The sequence below is a fragment of the Miscanthus floridulus genome, chromosome 2 (assembly GCF_019320115.1).
Source record: "Miscanthus floridulus cultivar M001 chromosome 2, ASM1932011v1, whole genome shotgun sequence".
Lineage (NCBI taxonomy): Eukaryota > Viridiplantae > Streptophyta > Magnoliopsida > Poales > Poaceae > Miscanthus > Miscanthus floridulus.
In genome coordinates, this window is record NC_089581.1 from 101,918,787 (window position 1) to 101,939,189 (window position 20,403).

Consider the following 20,403-nt stretch of genomic DNA (forward strand, 5'->3'; position numbering starts at 1 on the left):
TTCTCGTTTGTAACCCCACTACAGACTTCGAGCACCTAGGCTCAGGAATAAAGTCACCGACCGACCCGAACTAGTATAAATCCTGTGTCATTGAGTGCTAGGCCACCTCCGATCACAACGTGCAGCAAAACTATAAATATTTACTAGTTGGTCACTTTCTGCACCGACAGTTGGCGCCGTCCGTGGGGAAGACGTTGTACGTTCAACACTCTTTTGGTCATCGGATGGCCCAATTTTCCACCACCCCCACCGTGGCGGGCTCGGGCGATACGATTCATTTCGGCTCGCTGGTGTTCCCCGCACTCTCGCCCGCTGGGATGCGGGTTCCACCTATCTTCAAGCCATTCCAGGCCTTCTGCTTCGGGAGCATGGACTTCGTCGCCGACCGGCTCGGCGTACTCCACCTCCGCGAGGAGGCTCGCGACCCGGCACCCATCGGAGGGACGTCCTCCATCGACTCTAGGACGCACGACTTTGACGGCGCGACATCTGCGCTTCGTTCCGAGCAAACTCTCTGCTCAAACCCCGCTCCGCCATATGGCCGGTTCCCCTATGGCCTCGCATCTTCCGCGGACGCATACGCCTAGGGACTCCAAAAGGTGCTGGCGCCGCACCCTCTCATGTCTGAGTTCGTGGGGATGGCGAACTATGCTCCCACCTATTTCCTCGACATCATGGATGATGACGTCGGGAGTGACGGCTCCAGCATCGGCGATGTGGCGCCTAACCACCGTCGGTCCCGGGAGTACGCAGTGACGGACGCCCTGGAACAGCCGCTAGGGGTAATGGAGTCCTTCCGGACCCACACCACACTAGGCCCTCACACGGAGACCCCCGAGCTCATATGTGAGCACATGGAGGATCTACGACGACAGTGGCCGCATCAGCCACCAACTGCACCAACGCGTTCGGCGCACCACACTACGCCCTGTGCGCATAGACCGGCGAGTGGCGCTCGGGGTCATGCCCGTTAGCCCCAGCGCAATGCCCCGGTTCGAGGGACCAACTCCCCGCAGTTCGTTCGGGCCAGTTAGAACGTTGCCACCACGGCGATGCTCCTGTGTGACCTGCCCAAGCCGAACGACCCTCGTGGACGGGCAATCCACCAGAACCTCCGGGCACTGTTGGAGACCACCGCCATTCAATAGGCGGAGTACTCTGTATCGCGACGCCAACTCACGACCTCGCTCCCCGTTCGGGGAACAGGGACACAGCAGATAGGGCACTACACCCTACCGCCTCAACCACCGATTGCGGCACAAGAAGCCGCAACCAGCCCTCGTCTTAACTTGACGATTGCCCTGTGCCGACCGCCTATCTACGCGTGGCTCAGGCCGAACCAAGATGCATGAAGCGTCGACCGGAGTTCCAGCCCTGACAGCCTAGAACCACGGACCTTTGTCCAACACCCCCAGCAAGCGCCTTTTCTACCGCGCTTCAACGGGGGCCGCGACAAAGGTAAGGCCAAGCGCCAGGATCAAGACGAGGGCCCCTCCACACAGAGGGGAAAGAAGAACAAAAAGGATCGCTACCGACCGGCCAACTCCGTGTTGGCCGCCGTAGCAGATTACGCGGGCACTCAGCCCCAGCAAGGCCCTCCGGGCCACTTTTATGAGCTCATGGAGAGCCCGTGCACCAACCACAACTATCCCATCAACCATCTCTATAAGGACTGCCAGCTCCTCAAGCGCCTGCTGAGGTAGGCCGGCAGGCCAAAGGAAGAAAAAGGCGAGGAGGCAGCGACCGAAGAAGAGGGCACAACGGACAAGGATCCAGATGACTGGAGCATGAAGTGATCTGATCGGACGCCTACCGACGAAGGATAACGATGGTGACGATCTCACCAAGCACCTTGGAACAGCTATGTTGTTTTCCTTTCCCCTAAGTTTCAGTCTTACCGTTATTTACTTAACGTATGCTCCTGTAAGAGCACCCCGACCCGAACATTTTTTGGCTCGGGGCGCTCGGGGGCTCCACTAGGGGGCACTACTACCTCTTTGTTTTGTTTACTGTTGTGTGGAGAAATTCCTTCCTACCCTAACGAAGGGGTAGTTCATTCCTTTAATTTACCTTATGCAGCTTTGCTTTAAAAATTCCGACTGATCGCACCCCGCTCTTTCCTACGGTTACGAACAGCTGAGCCTCGCGGGCCATGCCCTGGGCTCACAAGGTCGCAATCTATGGAACAAATGGGCAGGTACGAGAAAGAAAGAACTAAAAAACGAAATTATGCTAAGGGAAAAACTAAGGAACAAAGGGGAACAAGCTTCCTCGAACGGAGTGACTCCATCGTAGAAAATAAAATACCATTATAACTGTTAAGCACACGAATGTTTTATACGGGGGCTTCCCCCATAAACTTAAAACTATCTACTTCCACTAAGCTACTATTATTTTTACATTCTACTGGGCTGGCCCGACGACATCCGACGACGGTGCAACCGACAAAGACGTGAGCTGCTCACTTCCCGACGGCATGACATCCAGCTTGGCCAAGACCGGGGCGACATTCACCTCCGACCCAGGCTCCTCGCCATCCGAGAGCTCTACAACATCCTCTCCATGCGCGCTTTTGGCCAGGTCTTCACGACGGATGTCCATCACCCACTCGGCGGAGACTTGGTCTACCACCAACCGCACGTATGGCAGCAAGTTCTCCCCGATGGACTAGATGTCCGCCATGCTCATGCCTTCGGCATATCCGCTATAGATGGTGGCGAAGTCCAGGTGTGGATGGTGCGTCCCCACCGCGGTCAGCACCCCTGACGCTCTGTAGAATAGCCCAGATCTGATAAGATCCCGGACCTCCCCCGGGACCTCCGCCAGCTGGACAGCGGGTGCGCTGGTGCTCGGCGCCGACCCAAAGATCTCCAAAACAACATGTTGAGCAACATTGCGGATCTGGTCAAGATCCCCCTCAAGAGCACGTTGCTCCTCACGGGACTTGGTCAGCTCCTCCGTACACCGACCAAGCGTCGCCTTGGTAGTCTCTAGGTCCCGGTCCAGCACCTCCACTTTTTCGCCCAGCTCTGCGAGAAGAGCAACGAGCTCAGAAGCACGCTGAGGGAAAAGCCAACACAATAAAAAACAAAAAGGGTACATACCGACATGAGAAGCCTCAAGGGTGGAGAGATCCTCCACCTGCCGAGCCACCTGCTCATGCAGCCAGGTACTCGCGTCCTCCATCTCCATCACCCGGCCCCAGAGCGCGAGCACCTCTTGATCTACCTCTGATCGGGCCCTCCGCTCCACCTCCAGGGCCTTCTCCACTGACTCTAGGGCAGCGCGCTCTGGATCAAGGGCCACCAAAGCCTCCTGAAGTGCCGCCTCGGTGTTCACTAGGGATGCCCACAACTCCGCCTCAGTCTTCGCCTGGCGGGCACTTGCCGCCTTGAGCCCTTGCTCTATCGCAGTCGCCTGCTCCTCCGCACATGCCACGGCCACCTCGGCTGTCCGGTCCTGGGACTCGCAGCAGGCGAACTCCGCCCGACGCTCGAGCTCGGCCACCCGGGCGTATTCCAACTGGAGGAAGTGGGACTTGTGGGATGACGTCTTCCTTATCTCCTACGAAAGGTAAGCATGCTAAAAACAACCGACAAGGGATTCAAAGGGTAAAGGACAAGCACTAGAAACTCACCTCCGCCATGAGTTGCATGTCGCCCTCAACCAACTGCCGAGCAAACAGAGCCTGCTTCCGGGCGCTTTCAAGCTGCGCGGTTAGCTTGGTGAGTTTTGATACCACGATGTGCCTTTGCCCCCAAAGATGTCCAAGAGCTAATGCTCTCGGGAGTCCCAATGGACGAACTGTACGCTCGCTGGGTGCTCAGGGCAGGACCACTCTAGGTCACCCTCCGGCACCTCGCCGGAGGGCCCAACCTCCAACCGTGCCACCGTCAAGTCCCATGGCGACACCACTGGCCCGCTAGAGGTCCCAGCCACCGACTACACCACCGCCAGGCCCCACGACGGCACCAACGGCTCCGCCATGACATCACCGGCGGGTTGCCGCAATGGCACCGACGACTCCACCGGGACATCCGCCTCGTCATCAGACGGGATCTCCACCACCTCGTTGACCTGGGCCACCGTCGGGCGTCCAGACCCTGGCCCGGCCATGTCTTCCCCTAGCGCCTTCAGCTCTAACGGCAAGGGCGAGCCGCGCGACCCTCTACCCGACAAGGCAGGAAGCTCGATATCCCTTGCCTCCGCCATGAGAGTCACCTCCGACGCCACCGTCGCCATCGGCACTAGAATCGCCGCTAACACCGATGCCACGGCCACCACCTCATCAACAGCCAAACCAGAGGGCACCATCCCTAGAACGGAAGGTCTTGCCGCCGCGACACACTGCAGGACGGGCTTCCAAGTCTCCTGCACGGCAGTCAGGGCAATACTCATCCCCGGCATCCCCAAGCCACTGATGGAAGCTATGGGTCAGTCACACTCCAACAAAAAGCTCAACCAGCAAAAAACCAAAAGAAAATGGAGAAATCCATACCGGGTGGCAAGCGGCACAACTCTGAAGGCCGATCCCGACCTCGATGCGCCGGCGCGTCGAGGACCACTTTCGGGTCGCGACCTATGCTCCTTTACTTTGATAGGGGGTAAAGACGTCCCTACCGGCTCTTGCTCGGCCTGCGGGTTGTCCCAACCCTCGGCTCGAGAATCCTCGACCGGAGCGACAGACGTAGTGTCCCCCGACTGTGACTCACGTGGCACATGTGCTCCAGTCCGCCCCTTAGACTACCCGGCATGCTCAACCACGCCCGCAGCAGGCGGGTCCTCCCCCCGTTGCGAGCCATACATCGGCACCGGTCTGAGCGACGCGTGGGTGTCAGTCCGCTCCTTAGCAGACCGCTCACCTTGCTCCACCATGTCCACAACAGGTGGAGACGGGGCCAGCGACGCTGTCAAGGGGCACGGTGACCGCGTCCGCTTCGATGCCCGCTCACCGATGACGTCCGTGCCCGCTACACGCTTCCTCGATGAGGGATCCATCGCACGATGCGTGGCCACCAGCTCGTCACCAGCGGACGACGTCGCGGTATCAAGACGCTCCACCGAGGTCGCAATGACCCCCCCCCCCGCTCTCCTCCTCGTCGGAGAAGACCATATCATCCGGATCTGTAGGATTGTCCGACGCGAGTTCCGACTCGACGTCGCTCCTACGTTCCTCGGCCCTCGTGCGCCGAGCGATCTCCTGCTCCTTCTCCTGCTTCCACAGGATCTCCTTGTTCTTTTTCTTCTTTCGAGCCTCGGCCACCTTCTTCTGAGCGGTCTGCCGAGCCACGCCCTTCAGTCCCTTGGGTAGGTGCGGTCGGGACTTATACCTCCCAAGCCCCTATGCAATGAATGAACCAGATCAAAGAAATAGAAAAGAGCAGAGAAGGAGCACGAAGAAAACAAGGGAACACACCAATGTGGACACGATCGAGACATTGAGCGGTATGGGTTTTCCCGCAACCGTCTCCCTGAGCCTTAGCTGCAGCACCCGGCCGACGCGACTCTAGACCTCGTCGTCCGGCAGCTCCTCCGGCGACGTCTGGTTCGGGTCCGACTGGCCGCCATACTCCCACATCGGCTGCGTCCTCTCTGCCAACGGCACGATCCGACGGTGGTAGAGGGTGTAGAACACCCGCACTCCGTCAAGGCCGCGCCTCATGAGCTTTCGGAGCTCCTCTTCGATGGCCTCCACCTTATGCCTCTCCTTGCGGCCGCAACCCCATGACCAGCTTTCCTGCTCCTCCGGCCAAAAAAATATTAAAAAGGAGTTACTACAATGTAATACTAAAGTTGCTACTCCAAAAATATACTAAAGTTATTACATAGTATGCACAAGCTGGAGGGACAAAAATATCAAAGGAGTTACTACCGCGTAATACTATAGTCGTACAATTGTGAGGGCAAATTATTAAAGTAAGCATTGCATAAGCTGTCAACTAGGAGACAAGTTACAACTAGTTCAAATTGGCTCCACCTTTTTGCTCGAATCTGCCGGCAGCCACCCCCACTCCATCGATCCAAATCTGCTCCTCTCCGCCGATTTGCTACTCCTCGCCGTAGAATAGCCGCTCTTCTCCGCACTAAAACACATGAATGCAAAAACTAAAAAAACTTAACTAAAATAACTGAAATTACCATTACAACCGGAAATTGCAAAACTGAAAAACTGAACTAAAATAACCGAAATTGCAAAAATGAAATTAAAAACTGAAATTACTAAATGAAATTGCTAAACTGAAATTACTAAATGAAAATGCAAACTGCAATTACAAACTCTAAAATTACAAACCGAAATTATTAAAAAAATGAAAGATAAACTGAATCTGAAAGTTCATTAAGAAAATTGAAACTGAATGAACAAAACTGAAAGCAAAATGAAAGAAAACTTAAACTGAAAGAAGACTGAATCTGCATATAACAGGGCATAGTTTAGAAGATAAAAACAAAAATGAAAGGAAACCAAATAACAAAAACTGAAAAAAAGAGAGAAAATCTTAGCTACTAATTACGGACTGGTGGCCAAATTATTAAAACAAGCAAAAACACTGAAATAACTACCAATTACGGAAGACATTTGAAAATAAAAATGAAACTGAAGCACTGAAAAAGTAACAAAAAAAAACTCAAACACTAAGTCTTAATCTATGAAATAGAAACTGAAACAATGAAATACCAACCAAAAAACCAAAGAAATCAACAAAACAATGGAACAGCTACCAACTACAGAAGTCGTTTGAACATGAAAACGAAACTTTAAAAAAATGAAAAAGCAAACAAAATAATTAAAAAAAGATAGGACTCAATCTCTGAAAAAGAAAATGAAACAATGAAATAGCTACTTGAAAGGACGGGAAAGAGTCATTTCTCAATGCCACGCTTCTCCTCGACTTCGGCTTTGGCTCCTCCGGAGAAGCCGTGCCAAACGTTTTGTTGGAGGGGCTATTTTTCAGTGAAAAACAGAGGAGCCAGAGCCGTTTTGGTGGAGCCACAATTTGTGTCTCCTTCAAAACGGCTCTAGCTCCTCCGGAGGAGCCCCTAAGGAGGAGTCCTCGCAAACACCCCTAACACTGTACCAAACACAGCATACAGTCTTCTTATGCTATCAAATGAATTAGTTTTGTTCTTTTGAATTTTGGATAAGATGCTTGAAGCTTGACAAAGCATTGGCAGCAAATTGAAAATCCATTCATAAATTGTATCGTAGTTCAAAATGTTTAACCTTATGCAACAGGAAAAAAAAGCCCTATAGGCTGAAACTTTTTATTTGAATCAAATCAAAATTATCTTCCATATTCTACTGGTCTTCGTTTACCCTCATTGTGCAGTTTGAACTACCAGGGTGCATTAGATTTTCTGTAAGGATTTACTTGTAACCCCGGAAATATTCCAATTAGCTCCATGCTTTCATCCATTTTCGCAGTTAATTTCACAAACATCTTCCTCCCTTGATTACTGGAAATAATGGATTGGAAATACTAAATTGTTTTATCTCTGAACTGAGCGCTGATCTATCTATACATCACAAGCAAGAATTATGAATGCTGAAGTCAACCGTATGAGAAGAAATTAATCTTGGGCCTGGGTAGAATATATATACTACTGTAGCCACTATCATACTGAAATTAAAAACTGAAATCATTCAGAGACTGATTGAGCACCAATGAAATGCAAATTCTGAGATTTATTTCCTGTATGTACTACTTCCTGTACAAAGCAACTGTAGCCACTATCATTTTTCTGATATACACTTATACCATGGATACTGAAATAGCAAATTGAAAACAAATGAATAATCACATGCTAACGGTTCTATATCAAGGTGTTTCAAATAGGTAACATTGAAGCAATATGTTAGAGAAGGAAGGACTTCCTTTTCATCTCTATTTAAACATGGACCCATCAAACGGTACATCTTTCCCCTTTGAAATCTTCTTCTTGTATTTGCTAAAAACTTCATCATCTTCGGAGCTTGCCGAGCAATCAACGTATGCTCCCATTCTGGTAGATGACCTTGACATCCTTTGAATAGAGGGAATAGAATCAGTGTGTTCTTGAGGATAGGGGAAAAAATACCTGTTCCCAACTTAGAACAAGACCTTGTCACCCTCCTCGGTGAAGGAGTGGCGTAACTTCTTCGGATTTACGCTATCTTCCCACACTGAAACAATGAAAACAACTTAAACTCTAAAAATTGATTTGTATTCAACATAACAACAAAAAAGGCATAAAGATAGCTGCTGCAAAATCAATCTAAAATTGAGCACTGAAACCATAACGCAAGGTAATACCAATAGCAATTGAATAACTTGCACAACAACATAACTGAAATGAAATTTCATGAACCCTGTTCGCTTGTTGGTTTCAGCCAGGCTTATTCAATCAGCCAACAGTGTTTTTCTCTCACAATAAACCAGCACCAGGTAGCTCAAATCAGTCCAGAAACCAACCAGCGAACACGCCATTACGTAACTTGCTGCATACTAAGAAATTTCATTTTACAAATGAAATCATGCGGGCCTACAGCACTATATCAGCACTGATCAAGGCAGAGACTGATCAAGGCCTCTCTTGCTCCTAGAAAGTACTAGAAAGCACACAAATTATAACTAGGGTCCTATATACAGCAGTCTATATTCCTCCTCGCAGCCCATGGTTCAGCTAGCTACTCGAGCAGATTACACGCCTTAAAACGACCGCAGGAAGCAGCAAGAAGAGAGCTTCTGCAGCTGTTTCTATGTACGTAGATCGACTAATGCTCACTACTAATTCGAACGGTCGCCATGGATGGCTGCTATCTACTGGCAGCTTTAATTTGTGCCCGCTCTGCCTCTGTCGTATGTACTAAGAGTAGTAGCTCGGGTATTCGGAGCAAGTTGCTTCAGCCACATACGCAGGCCCGGATGGCTATCTACTGGCAGCTTTAAATTATGCTAACAATAGAACCCTAGAAAGTTGCTTCAGCCACATACGCAGGCCCGGATGCGCTGCCTGGACGAAGAAGCGGCGGCGTTGGGTGTGCGGCTCGGGTGTTCGGAGCTGGGCATATTCAGTTAGGCCTGGTTTAGAATGAGGTTAGATATCAGTATTTGGTATTGTAGCACTTTCGTTTGTATTTGACAATTATTGTCCAATCATGGTCTAGCTAGGCTCAAAAGATTCGTCTCGTAATTTACAATCAAACTGTGTAATTAGTTATTTTTTATCTACATTTAATACTCCATGCATATGTCCAAAGATTTGATGTGATGGAGAGAGAGTGAAAAAACTTGCAATCTAAACAAGACCTTAATAGAAAGAGAAAGAGCATACTCCCTCCGTCCCAATATAAAGGGCGTTTGAGGGTTGAATATTTTTTTTCAAAATAAGAGACGTTTTAGCCCTGGCAGCCTATATACGTAGTAGGAGAGTTAGCACCTGTCAATCATGCCGTCCACTACATGGAATAAAAAAAAGAGAAACCAAGCGATGGGAACATGAAAAAATCTCGGAACCTTATCTCCTCTCACGGCGGGCACGCACAGCATCCGCCTCCGCGAGCTGCGCGAGGCCGCGCTCACGCCGGACTCCCTCCTCCGCGAATCCTCCTCCCTCCTTCTCCGGTGTGGAAGGCAGCAGCGGCCTCCGCCGATCTGTGCGGTGCCGTCGTCCGTTGGCGCCACGATGCCCTGGCGTACGGTTGGCGAGCCGGTGACTGCGCCCTGACGCCCCTCCCTCCCCGTCTCCTCTCCTCGTCCCCATCTCCTCCGCCTCCCCATCTCCTTCCATCTCCACCGCCACCAGATCTCCCAGTCTTCGATCTCCCCCCGTCAACTACAGCGCATCGGGCATGGCTGGCGCTGCGCGGCGCCGTCGCCGTTTCCCTAACCGCCTAGCCTGGATCCGCCGCCGTACCGGGTCGAAGCAGCGCGGCGCAAAGCTGAGAAGCAGCAACAGCGAAAGCGACGGCGATGCGGCCTCCAAGGTCGCCCTGAAGGTTGGGGGCGGTGGTGATACGGCTTCCAAGGTCGGCCTGAAGGTTGGCCGCGACGGTGATGCGGCCTCCAAGCTCGCCCTAAAGGTGCGGGGCAGCTACGGTCCCAGCACGGGCACCTGTGGCTGGGATGGGAGCCCGAAGCACATCGTTGAGGTGGGGGGCGGCGGCGATGACGATGTCAGCTACTCTCCCATTTTGGGGTGCTGCAGCTGCAATCTGATCCGAAAGCACCTTGTGGCAGAGGAGGGCGGCTGTGAAGGCACCTGCCCTCGCCACTTGGGGAGCTGCGACTGTTGTGGGAGCCCGAAGCACGTCGGACGTGGTCGTCTGCGTTTGGACGCAGAGGGACAGTTGTACGTTCTCGACTCAGAAGCTGAAGATAGTGAGCTGGAGGAGAGCTATCGTCCAGTGCTCCGCCGAGGTCAAGGGGCCTTTGGCCGTCGACTTGCTGCAACTGGTGAGGTGGCCTTGGAGGCAGGCACAACCAAAGCTACCGCTGATGCCAGCGGCGAAATGACCGAAGAGATGGTGCAGTACATGGAACAATGCCTTATCGGCATCGAAGAGGCCAACAGGGAAGTCTTTATCCCCTGGATCAAGGTTCTCCTCACTATTAAGAACTATATTTCCGCTATCTGAACATTAAAAACTATATTTTGTTAGCTTTTGGGATAGTTATGATTTCCGCTATCTGAACATTAAGAATTATATTTCGTTAGCTCAATGTCACCAGAACAACGCCTCCACTAGGATTACTAAACATATTTACAAGTACACACATCAAAAGCTTAACAAACAATTCGTTTAGTTGTTCAACGACTCAATTGCCTTCTGAACTATCTCCCTATCGCAACTAAGAGATTTGGGAAGCATGCCTGCTGCCTCCAGCCTCGGCTTATTCATGTGGGGGATCTTGTACCTATTCCCTCCATTATCTTTCATAACTTCAATCATGCATCCTTGTAGCGTCAAGAATACCCTATTTAGAATAACAGGGTTGTAGTGTTCATATTCATTGATCACATTTGTGATGATGTCATCCATGTTTCTCGATGCCGTTCTATCCGTCATCGACTGAAGAGATGCAAAGAAACCAAGATCTAGGCAATTCATATCAGGAGAATTAGTAGGTTGATTCATTATGCGTATATCCAGGCCGGTATGGGCAACTGCTGTTTTAAAATTAGGATCATCGGCGTGGATATGTGAGGGAGCATTGTCCTGCTGTATCCAAATTATCTCATTGGCATCTTCTCGAGGCCAACGAATGCATATAGCTTCAAGAAGTTTTGTGATCATATAAGATCTCATTATTTGTCTATCAACCTTCATTGTCTTCATGATAGGTGTGCCCCTGGGCCTATTGTCACTTCTTCTTTGTGCCGGTTCCTGAAAGTAGAATGATTCTTATGAGAATATAGTTGTACTAATTCTTATGTATCGAAACAAGAATAAAACATGGCCGAGAATGCTACCTCACGGACAAAAGGCCAACAGCCTAACTTGCCATCAAAATAACATCTACCTTCAGCATCAAACCTAGGCTGTGTAATTCCAGAATAAAACATGACTTTATCAATGTTATTCTTGTTTTGCACTGTCCTGTGGGGGTCTTCTTCGTTTGGAGCCATGTACATCTTCTTATTCTTTCTTGTCACATTGAACCACTTCTCATCTGTGTGGATTATATTTTTCATGTGTCTGAACATGGGATTAGTTGGCAGCGTACTTGGTTCTAGCGTAGAGAGACACCACTGCAGCCTAGCCTTTTTATTTGCTTCCTTCAAATATGGCTTCAGTGAGTTGGAGTGTCGTCGTAGCAATCCTTGCCTGAATGCCCTATGCAGACTGCTTTTATGGACACCTAGAGCATTTGCAAGTGATCTTATAGTACCCCTTCTGCTTAGGGGAATATCTGGAACTCTAGAGACATCCACTTAAACTTTTTACGGCCGCAGTTCTTAGGTTTCAAACCCTTGACATCAACTGGTATGCCCTGTGCCCAACATTTTTTTGCTCTCTTCCATACACGTTGTATGGTACGTACACGGACATTGTACTTTTCAGCAATAATAGTTGTAGTGTTTCTTTTTAATTTTTCATTGTTACTGCTCCGAAGCAAATCTTCAAATATGTCTTGTCTTTGTCTTTCTGTCAAATTCTTCAATCTATGTGGGGCCTGATCATGATTTGCTTGGTCATCATCTACACCATCATGTGCTTGCTCATCCTCTTCAGCATCATGTGCTTGGGCATTGTCTTCGTCATCATGTGTTTGCTGATTCTCTTCACCATCTGAGTCCGACAACTCCTCTTCATCAAAGACGATGTCTACAGTTTCAGCGTACACGCCAAACACCTCTATGAGATCATCCAAGGCATCTTGTTGACCTGGATAAAAATAGAACTGATCAATACAAATTGTTTTGGACTTGGATCTAATAAATGTGTTATAGGACCTTTTTATTTGGATCACATGCTGCACAGTTGCAGATATACACACAATTAATAATTTTGCCTAGGATGTGCACAAATACATTAAATATGATTCTTTTTAGTAAACATATGTGTATGCTCAAGTCACTAATTGGAAATAATCACCTGTCAGCAGGTTGTCTTGTTCACTGCCCTGTTGAGGAAGATTCAAGTCAAAGGGATGGCAAACATTATGAACCGGTGCATCATCAAAGAGGCCAGGTAAGGCATCTACTCCACCACTAAAGGCATTCTCACATGCTACAAAAAATAATTTCAGGTGACAAACATAAACACACCACTTTATTTGTGCTACTGAAATGAGCATTCTAAGATAGCCCTTTAATTGTAGAGAATTGATGTTCATTAAATATCAAGAACTGCTGGAAATATTCACCTGCATGTACGCTTCCTTCTTGTTCATTTAAAGAAAATTGGCGGGCAGCTGTCAATTGCACTTGTGAGTTATCCACCCCTATGAAATGTACTCCCTGTCAGCACTGTTTATTTTGGACAAGATGCTAAAAAAGCATTTGGTATACCAAATTTTTTTGTAGAAGCAACAAAACATATGGTGAGGTTAGATGCAACTCTTAGTAGATTAAAATTTTTTGCACTTCTATTGAATCCAGGAAATAACCTTAGGCTACACCAAATTGAAATCCAATAGGAGTAAGGCATCAAATTACCTTAACAAAATCAGTTTAGGAGATAGAGAAAAGAGAAACAGAATCCAAGCAAACTCATTTTAGGAGACAGGGAAGAGAGAGAAAAAGAACAAAAGTCATCATACTAAAGTGCATGTTGAAGGAGGAGGGTAAGTAAAGAATCACCTCTTTTTATTTTGCTTGCACCAACTGCTTCCAAGGGATCATGGATACTCCTGTCTTGTTCATTTGCAGGTGGCTCGTTGAGATCAGGCCCCTCATCTCCTTCCTCATCTGGAGTTGCATTCAAGTCAAGGGCCATAGCGAGTGAATGGTTTGGAGGAGTTGTGGGCAGTGAGGCAGTGGCTTTAGTAGCCTAGAAGTTAAATATGGCGCCTGAATGGCTATTTGAATTTGTTTGTGTTGCTTCTCTTAATTTTTGGCGCTAAGTTTGGTTCACGCCGGCTGTAAAATTATGTTTTGCTGAAATGTTCATTTGTTTAATGAAAATTATACAAGCAAGTCGATGCCTTGCAAGTGGCTGCACTGTGTTGTCTGCACATGTAATGATTGCAATTATAGGGGCATGCAGGTCATTTGATGGTGGTCTTGGTACTCTCCCAGAGTCTAAAACATCCTTTATATTGGGACAGAGGGAGTAGGTCGCAACGTTGGATGGGGAAAGGGTCGTCTGCTGGGCCGGCCCGTCTGGCCTGGTGTCGCGCGGTGGAGTCGGAGCGCCAGTCGCTTCTTTAGACTTTACCGAAAAAGGAATGCAAATGTTCAGCTACGACATATCTAGGGCATACGGCGCTCCGCTGGGTGAGAACAATGGCCCGCCTGAGGCCTGCTTAGGAAAACCGATCGCTCGCAGGCCCCCGTAGAAGCATTCGGCCTTTTCATTTTTCCCTTGTTATGACCGATGGTTCGTGAGCCATTTAAGCCAACACGAGAATGTCTTGTGGTCAAAACTGACAGCACCTGTCCCTACTGTAGCACTAGCACAATGACGCCGCGTCCTCTGAAGCTGCAGACTGCTGTATGCCCACGCCTGACGTGATTGCTAGGTGTGGCCTGCGCCACTCTGCTGTTTGGACTCTGGATCGTTCCTTTTCTTCATTATTATCGCACGCAGTCGGCATGTTTGGCAGTCGGAAGGTCGGGCAGGTGACTGAAACCGTGAAAACCCGGCCACCATCGTGGCATCGTGTCACGTGTGAACGGTAGCACACCTCACAGCGTACTCGTACACCGCTCCAGCACCCGACGAGTCCTTTGAGTCTTTGACCATGCATGCATGACTCGTTCATCGGCGACGTGTTCATCTTCCCCCAAATCACAAGTAAGTCTCACGTGTCGTTATAGACGTGTGATGTTGACGTGTCTGCTCTGTATCTGTATATACATACATTATACTCCGTATCTTACTATACGTACGGCATACGTAGGTTGACGTAAGGTATTCCCTCCGTTCTAAAAAAACGCAATCGTAGAGTTTAAATTTTATCCCAAATAAAATGCAATTGTATACTATGTCATCACCAGCTCGTGGGCCATGCGGTGGGCCCGCTAAAAATCAGCCACACACCTCCTCAAGTGTGGACGTCTAGACCACTCTTGTCACGTGCAGGGGCATTTTCGTAATTTTCCACCCCTCATTGTTCCTATGCATGGTTCTTCCATTGCATTTTTTTTTTTTTTGAACGGGAGTAGAGTAGTGTTTTTTTATCTAGTCAAAAGGTAGTGTTGATACTAACAGACGAGCATTTATAGATGTCTTAAAAAACAGAGCATGTTGGTCAATGATTTAACAGGACCGTTACCGCCTGGCGCTCATGTTGATGTGACGACAAGCTGGTTGATATGACTTCCTCATCAACATCAACGGGCACGTTGAGGGGACGCGCGGCGGAGAGAGCGGAAACCTTCAACGACAATCGAAGCAGCTCCTCCATCATAACCAGCTTCGGCTTCGCCGCCCTCCTCCTGCCTCGGGCCGTCCGCCTCCGCGCGGGCACATCGCCGCCCGCCTCCAGCAGCTTGCTACCCCGCCCGATCCCCACGGACCAGCATCCCCTGCTCTCCCAATCCACTCATCTCCTCACTAGAAGCTCAGCCGGCGTTTCCCCACCTGCGTTGCCCTCAACTCTTCTCCTTCCGGCGCTTCTCCTGCGTGCTGCTCTCCGCCTTGCCGCAGCCGTCAACCAGCCCGAACAGCATCCTGCCTTGAGCCCTGCAGTAGGCCTTCCTTTCCCACTTCTTTCCCCAATTCGCCAAGGTGAATTGGAAATGTCCACAATCTTGCCAAGCGGATTGATTTATTCCTAGAATTTCAGCAGTCGATGTCCTGTTAATTCTTGGTGAATTTCTTGCACTTTTGGCCGGTGGGACGCATGCATAATGGAATGTACTCTTCAGGCGTTCCTTTGTGAGAGCGTGGTGGGATCGGAGGCAGCAGGGTCATCAGATCAGTTGTTTATGAAGACTCTTCTTTCCGAAGGTACCTATCTTCCACCTACTACCACCTACTATGACTTCAGCTGGGAGATTTGAAACGTTGTTACAACAACAACAACAACAACAACAACGTAGACTCTCCCAAGCAAGTTGGGGACATCTCATTGTGTTTTCATGGCCATAGACTTTTTTGCAAAGTACTCCTACATAATCTTTTTTACTCATATCGTACTTGTTATTTGTCCCCCACTTTGAGAGCACCAATACATATGCGGCTTGAAATTGTCAAATTCAGTTAGTACCTTGTTACCTTTTATTGTTTCTATTTATTACTCTTGCAAAATATTGTACTAGAGATAATTTTTTACCTGTTCACAGAAAAAAGAGATAATTTTTTACCTTATCATCCTTCAAGTGAATATAACTATTGCAAAATTACCAATTTTTTAAGTCTTGTACAGCTATCTCGTCGGTGCTAATAGACTTTCACAGACAGTTCTAGCTTCAAACTCCATCACTTACAATTTTTTATACATGGTTCAAAAACCGTTTGTGGTAACACTGATCCCTAAATATTGATCTGTCACGATGCTCCAAATCCATTTTTATGACAGTTCTGAACCATCACTGATGATTGCTTCTGACGAATTGGAGACTGCTTTGTACTTCTTTTTGACAAAATAGAACTATTCATGATCTAAACTGCCATATATTGAGTTCTTTAACAAAAAATAATGGTTCAGTCATTGTAAAAAAAAAGATAGTATGACTTTCTCTTCTACACTACACGTTGATGTGACCTAATTATCCCTTTATCAGGAATAATGAGGTGATGATTCCTTGAAGAATTCAGTAAGCCACTGAATCGCAATTTGTTCGTCAGAAAAAGCAACAAAGTAATGCCGACAATGTTAATCTTGCATCCATATTTACTGCTAGTGGCATTAACAGCTTTCAGTTCTACTCCTGAGGCTGAGAGCACCTCTGGATGCCCAGATAGCTGTGGAGGCATAGCCATCCAATATCCATTTGGCATTGGTGCGGGCTGCTTCCGTAAGGGCTTCGAGCTCATCTGTGACCGCAGTCTGGACAGGCCGGTGCTTGCTGGCACCACGAAACCCGTTCCACTCAACCACCTCTCTATCAGGACGGCAGAGGCCCGTGTGATGCTGCCTGTTGCGTGGCAGTGCTTTAACTCTTCGGACTCGGTGTATGCCTGGAGCGACGGCGATGTGCAGTTCAACCGTGAAGAGGTGTACCGTATCTCCAACGCCAACAACCAGCTTGTTGTCATAGGCTGCAACACCCTGGGTTACACTCAGAGCCAGCGGAGTGAGGGCAATGACTACGACTATGGATACTACACTGGCTGCATGTCTTACTGCAACAACTCAAAAAGTGCGATGGATGGTGCCTGTGCTGGCATCGGCTGTTGTCGTCTCGACATCCCACCGGGCCTCACCGACAACAGAATGAACTTCGATGTGTACACCCACAAAAAAAGGCTGGGCTTCAGCCCCTGCGACTATGCCTTCCTGGTAGACAGGGACAACTACACGTTCCACACAGCTGACCTGAAGATGGAAACCAACACTATGATGCCTGTGTGGCTGGATTGGGCCATCCATGACAACATGACGTGTGACGACGCAAAGAGGGCAGAGAGCTATGCTTGTGTGAGCGCCAACAGTGAGTGTCATGACTCCTCCAATGGGTTTGGGTATGTCTGCAACTGCAGCATGGGCTACGAAGGCAACCCCTATATTGCAAACGGTTGTACCGGTAAGTGTGTTCACGCACGCTTCTTGTCTTTTACTTTATCAGTCAGAAGGTTGCAGTGTTTAATTTTGGAGGACGAATTCTTGTATTATTTTCGAATTCCAATATCAAGTTGCAACTTTAATTTGTCCTGAATAAATTGTTTCTTATTTTGTTCACATTTTCCATATCATTTTATTGGTAATAATAGTCTGGTATATAGCACATATACATGAAAACATATGTTACAATTCAAGTTGGCCTTCCATATGGATAGTTTTCCATTGTTCTAATAAACGAAGTTGGTAAACAATGCAGATATCAATGAGTGTGAAAGTCATCAAGAGTATCCATGCAGAGGTGTTTGCCGGAATACACTGGGTTCCTACGAATGCAAATGCCCCAGTGGTTCCCACAGTGCTGATCCGTTTAATGATCCTTGCAACCCCAATTTTCCGCTTGCAGCAAAAATCACCATCGGTACATATGATCCATATTTCATCTCCTGGTCCACTCTTTATGTGTATATAAATTCTTGATATATATGAATATTGAATACTTTTACATCATTGTTCCAACAGATAGCATGGTATTTTAGGATAATTACATCATCGAAAGACCTACCCACGTAATGCTTTATTTAGAAATTTGGATAATAACAGTACATCCACTGCACAAATTACGATTGTTTAGAAGGTTTTATTGGTTTTTACAGGCCTGGTTTCTTTGTTGTTTATGTAGGTGCAATAGGTGGACTTTTTATCATAGCAGTTGCAGTATTTGCCAGTCTTCTTGCCAAAGAGAAAAGAAAGATGAAAGATTATTTTAGAAAGAATGGGGGTCCTATAATAGAAGAAGTTAACAAGATTAAGCTCTTCAAGAAGAAGGAGCTGGAGCAAACACTTAAAAGTAGTAATCGTATTGGACAAGGTGGCTTCGGTGAGGTTTACAAGGGATATCTTAGAGATGAAACTCAGCCAGTAGCTGTCAAGAAGCCCAAGATTGATGTTAAATTAGCAGGCCAATTTGCAAACGAAGTTATTATTCAATCTCGAGTCTTGCACAAGAACATTGTTAAGCTCATAGGGTGTTGCCTAGAAGTTGATGTTCCAATTTTGGTTTATGAGTATGTGCCCAATGGTAGTCTCGACAGAATTCTGCATGACAGCAACAGGGTGCCTCTCAACTTGGATCTACGTCTACAAATTGCTGCACAATCGGCAAAGGGTCTAGCTTACATGCATTCAGAAATCACTACACCAATTCTTCATGGCGATGTTAAACCAGCTAATATACTTTTAGATGAGGACTTTGTACCAAAGATCTCCGACTTCGGTACATCTAGGATGATTACCGTCGATGAAAATTACGCCAGCACTATCGTTGGTAACTGGGGCTACATGGATCCAGAATATGTGCTGACAGGCCTATACACGGGTAAAAGTGACGTCTACAGTTTTGGAGTTGTGCTCTTAGAGCTCTTTACTAGGAAGAAGGCCTTAGATCCTGATAACAACAGCATACTGGGGAATTCCCTGGATACTTACACAAAGAAGAAGAGAGTGATTGAGCTTGTTGACCCAGAAATAGCAGCGATTGGAAACACGGGGTTTTTTCATAGTTTGGCAGAAATTATTGTTCAATGTCTTAGTACTGACATTGATCAAAGGCCTGAGATGGCAGATGTAGCAGAGCGTCTTCAGTACCTGCTGAAGTGATCTCAGGGCAGATAAATTGGAACGCGATTTGCTGGTTACTTGATGCAATTTGTAGTTTAAAATCTTTCGGATAGAACAAGAAATTGATGCTTGGCTAAAATAGGGCCAAATAGGTTTCTATTGATCTGAAGAAAATGTGAGCATTTGTGCATCTTATAACTTGTCAGGTGCCGTGTGTTCAAGAAAAAAGCATGTCAAGTGCCATGTTTAGTGCTGTAGCTTGTAAGTGCCATGTATATAAAAGTTCATTTCTTTGTTTGCAACAATTGTTATATTCTTCGGTACTTTTATCATCATACACAGTAGACCCCTCTGCTATTTTTTTCTTCAAATTGCATTATCCTATCCAAGGCTCCATGCCCATTAGGCCATATATTTAATCTTATTTGCCTGATGAAGTTTCTTGTGCAAAATTAACCAGGTATTATTGGTGGGGACCCGGAATCATCATGCTTTTTCCCAGCATTTTTGGCTGTACCAGCATTGTGTCTACTGCTCTGCCGGAGGGCCTCTCCCTCCATCCCACGCCTACTGAAGAGCCCGTGGCTGCTTTTCTCTGTGGGACAATCGTTTCAAATTTGTTTATGCCGAGGAACGTGTCCAAGTATATTAATTTTGTTAATCTAACAAATGTTTCCATTTTTTTTACATAAAAAAATGTTTCCATTTTTCGTATTTAAATACATTATTATGGCTTCATTCACCATCTATATATTGACAACATTAACTCGACTGTCATATTCTCCCTTATTTTCATATCGTAGAACATTATCTTCGACTCCTGATTGCAATTGCACTTCTTCAAGGTCTGGCCTGCTGAGACACCAAGGCTGCAGCGCCACGCGCACTGTGCACGGTGGCTGCTACAAGTTTGCAAGAGAAGCGGGATTTTTGCGAAAGAAAAAAATATATTCATGGCCAAATGGAACGTAGAAGCTACCTAGGAGACTTGGGAATCTCTTTCACTTGAGTCACTATAATCACTTCTCACAAGATAAGAATTCAAAATTTCATCCAATGCTTCAGTCAACATGTCCGTCCATCTCATCATCTCTCTCAAAAATATCTCCCCACTTCGTTCGCCCATCTCGTGCTTTACTGCACCGTGCGGCCATCCGCTCGCCTGAATCCACATCTCCTCGCGCATACCCCCATCCTATGCTGCGTCGTACCACTCTTCCTCGTGCCGGGGCCATCTCCCTGCACGTGCACCCATCATGTGCCGCGCCGCCCCACTCCGCCTCGCCGCCCTGGCCGTCCACCGTCACGCCCCACTCCGCGTTCGCCTGTCGCGGCCACGGCATACACCGCGCCACGACCACCCCAACGCCACCAGGTGAAGGTTGTCACCGGTGGGACATTGTCTCCTGTG

The 20,403-nt window shown here is 47.8% G+C and overlaps 1 protein-coding gene and 1 pseudogene across 4 annotated transcripts; one reads left to right on the top strand and one right to left on the bottom strand.

The window, feature by feature from the left end:
• Positions 1-10,780: 10,780 nt before the first annotated feature.
• On the bottom strand, positions 10,781-12,473 carry LOC136536829 (uncharacterized; annotated as a pseudogene).
• Positions 12,474-14,934: 2,461 nt separating this feature from the next.
• Positions 14,935-19,766, top strand: LOC136539269 (wall-associated receptor kinase 2-like). 4 transcript variants are annotated; one of them, XR_010779625.1, is made up of 5 exons: positions 14,935-15,598; positions 16,375-17,337; positions 17,632-17,793; positions 18,055-19,253; positions 19,453-19,766. XR_010779625.1 is itself a non-coding variant. In XM_066531207.1 (5 exons), exons 3-5 carry the CDS (start codon positions 16,455-16,457, stop codon positions 19,029-19,031), a joined length of 2,022 nt encoding a protein of 673 aa, XP_066387304.1. In that variant the 5' UTR covers positions 14,935-15,376; positions 15,517-15,598; positions 16,375-16,454; the 3' UTR covers positions 19,032-19,766. The 4 variants fall into 4 exon arrangements, 3 of the variants coding, with proteins under 3 accessions (XP_066387304.1, XP_066387306.1, XP_066387307.1); XM_066531207.1 differs by having other exon boundaries at positions 14,935-15,376; positions 15,517-15,598; positions 18,055-19,766; XM_066531209.1 differs by having other exon boundaries at positions 14,935-15,336; positions 15,435-15,598; positions 18,055-19,766.
• The last annotated feature ends 637 nt before the right edge of the window (positions 19,767-20,403 follow it).

What these genes read in the sequence shown, in the direction of transcription:
- LOC136539269 (XM_066531207.1), top strand. Translation starts at nt 16,455, where the DNA reads ATGCCGACAATGTTAATCTTGCATCCATATTTACTGCTAGTGGCATTA. An exon ending in TATTGCAAACGGTTGTACCG is followed by an intron (nt 17,338 to 17,631) that starts GTAAGTGTGTTC and finishes TAAACAATGCAG; the next exon opens with ATATCAATGAGTGTGAAAGT. An exon ending in TGCAGCAAAAATCACCATCG is followed by an intron (nt 17,794 to 18,054) that starts GTACATATGATC and finishes TTGTTTATGTAG; the next exon opens with GTGCAATAGGTGGACTTTTT.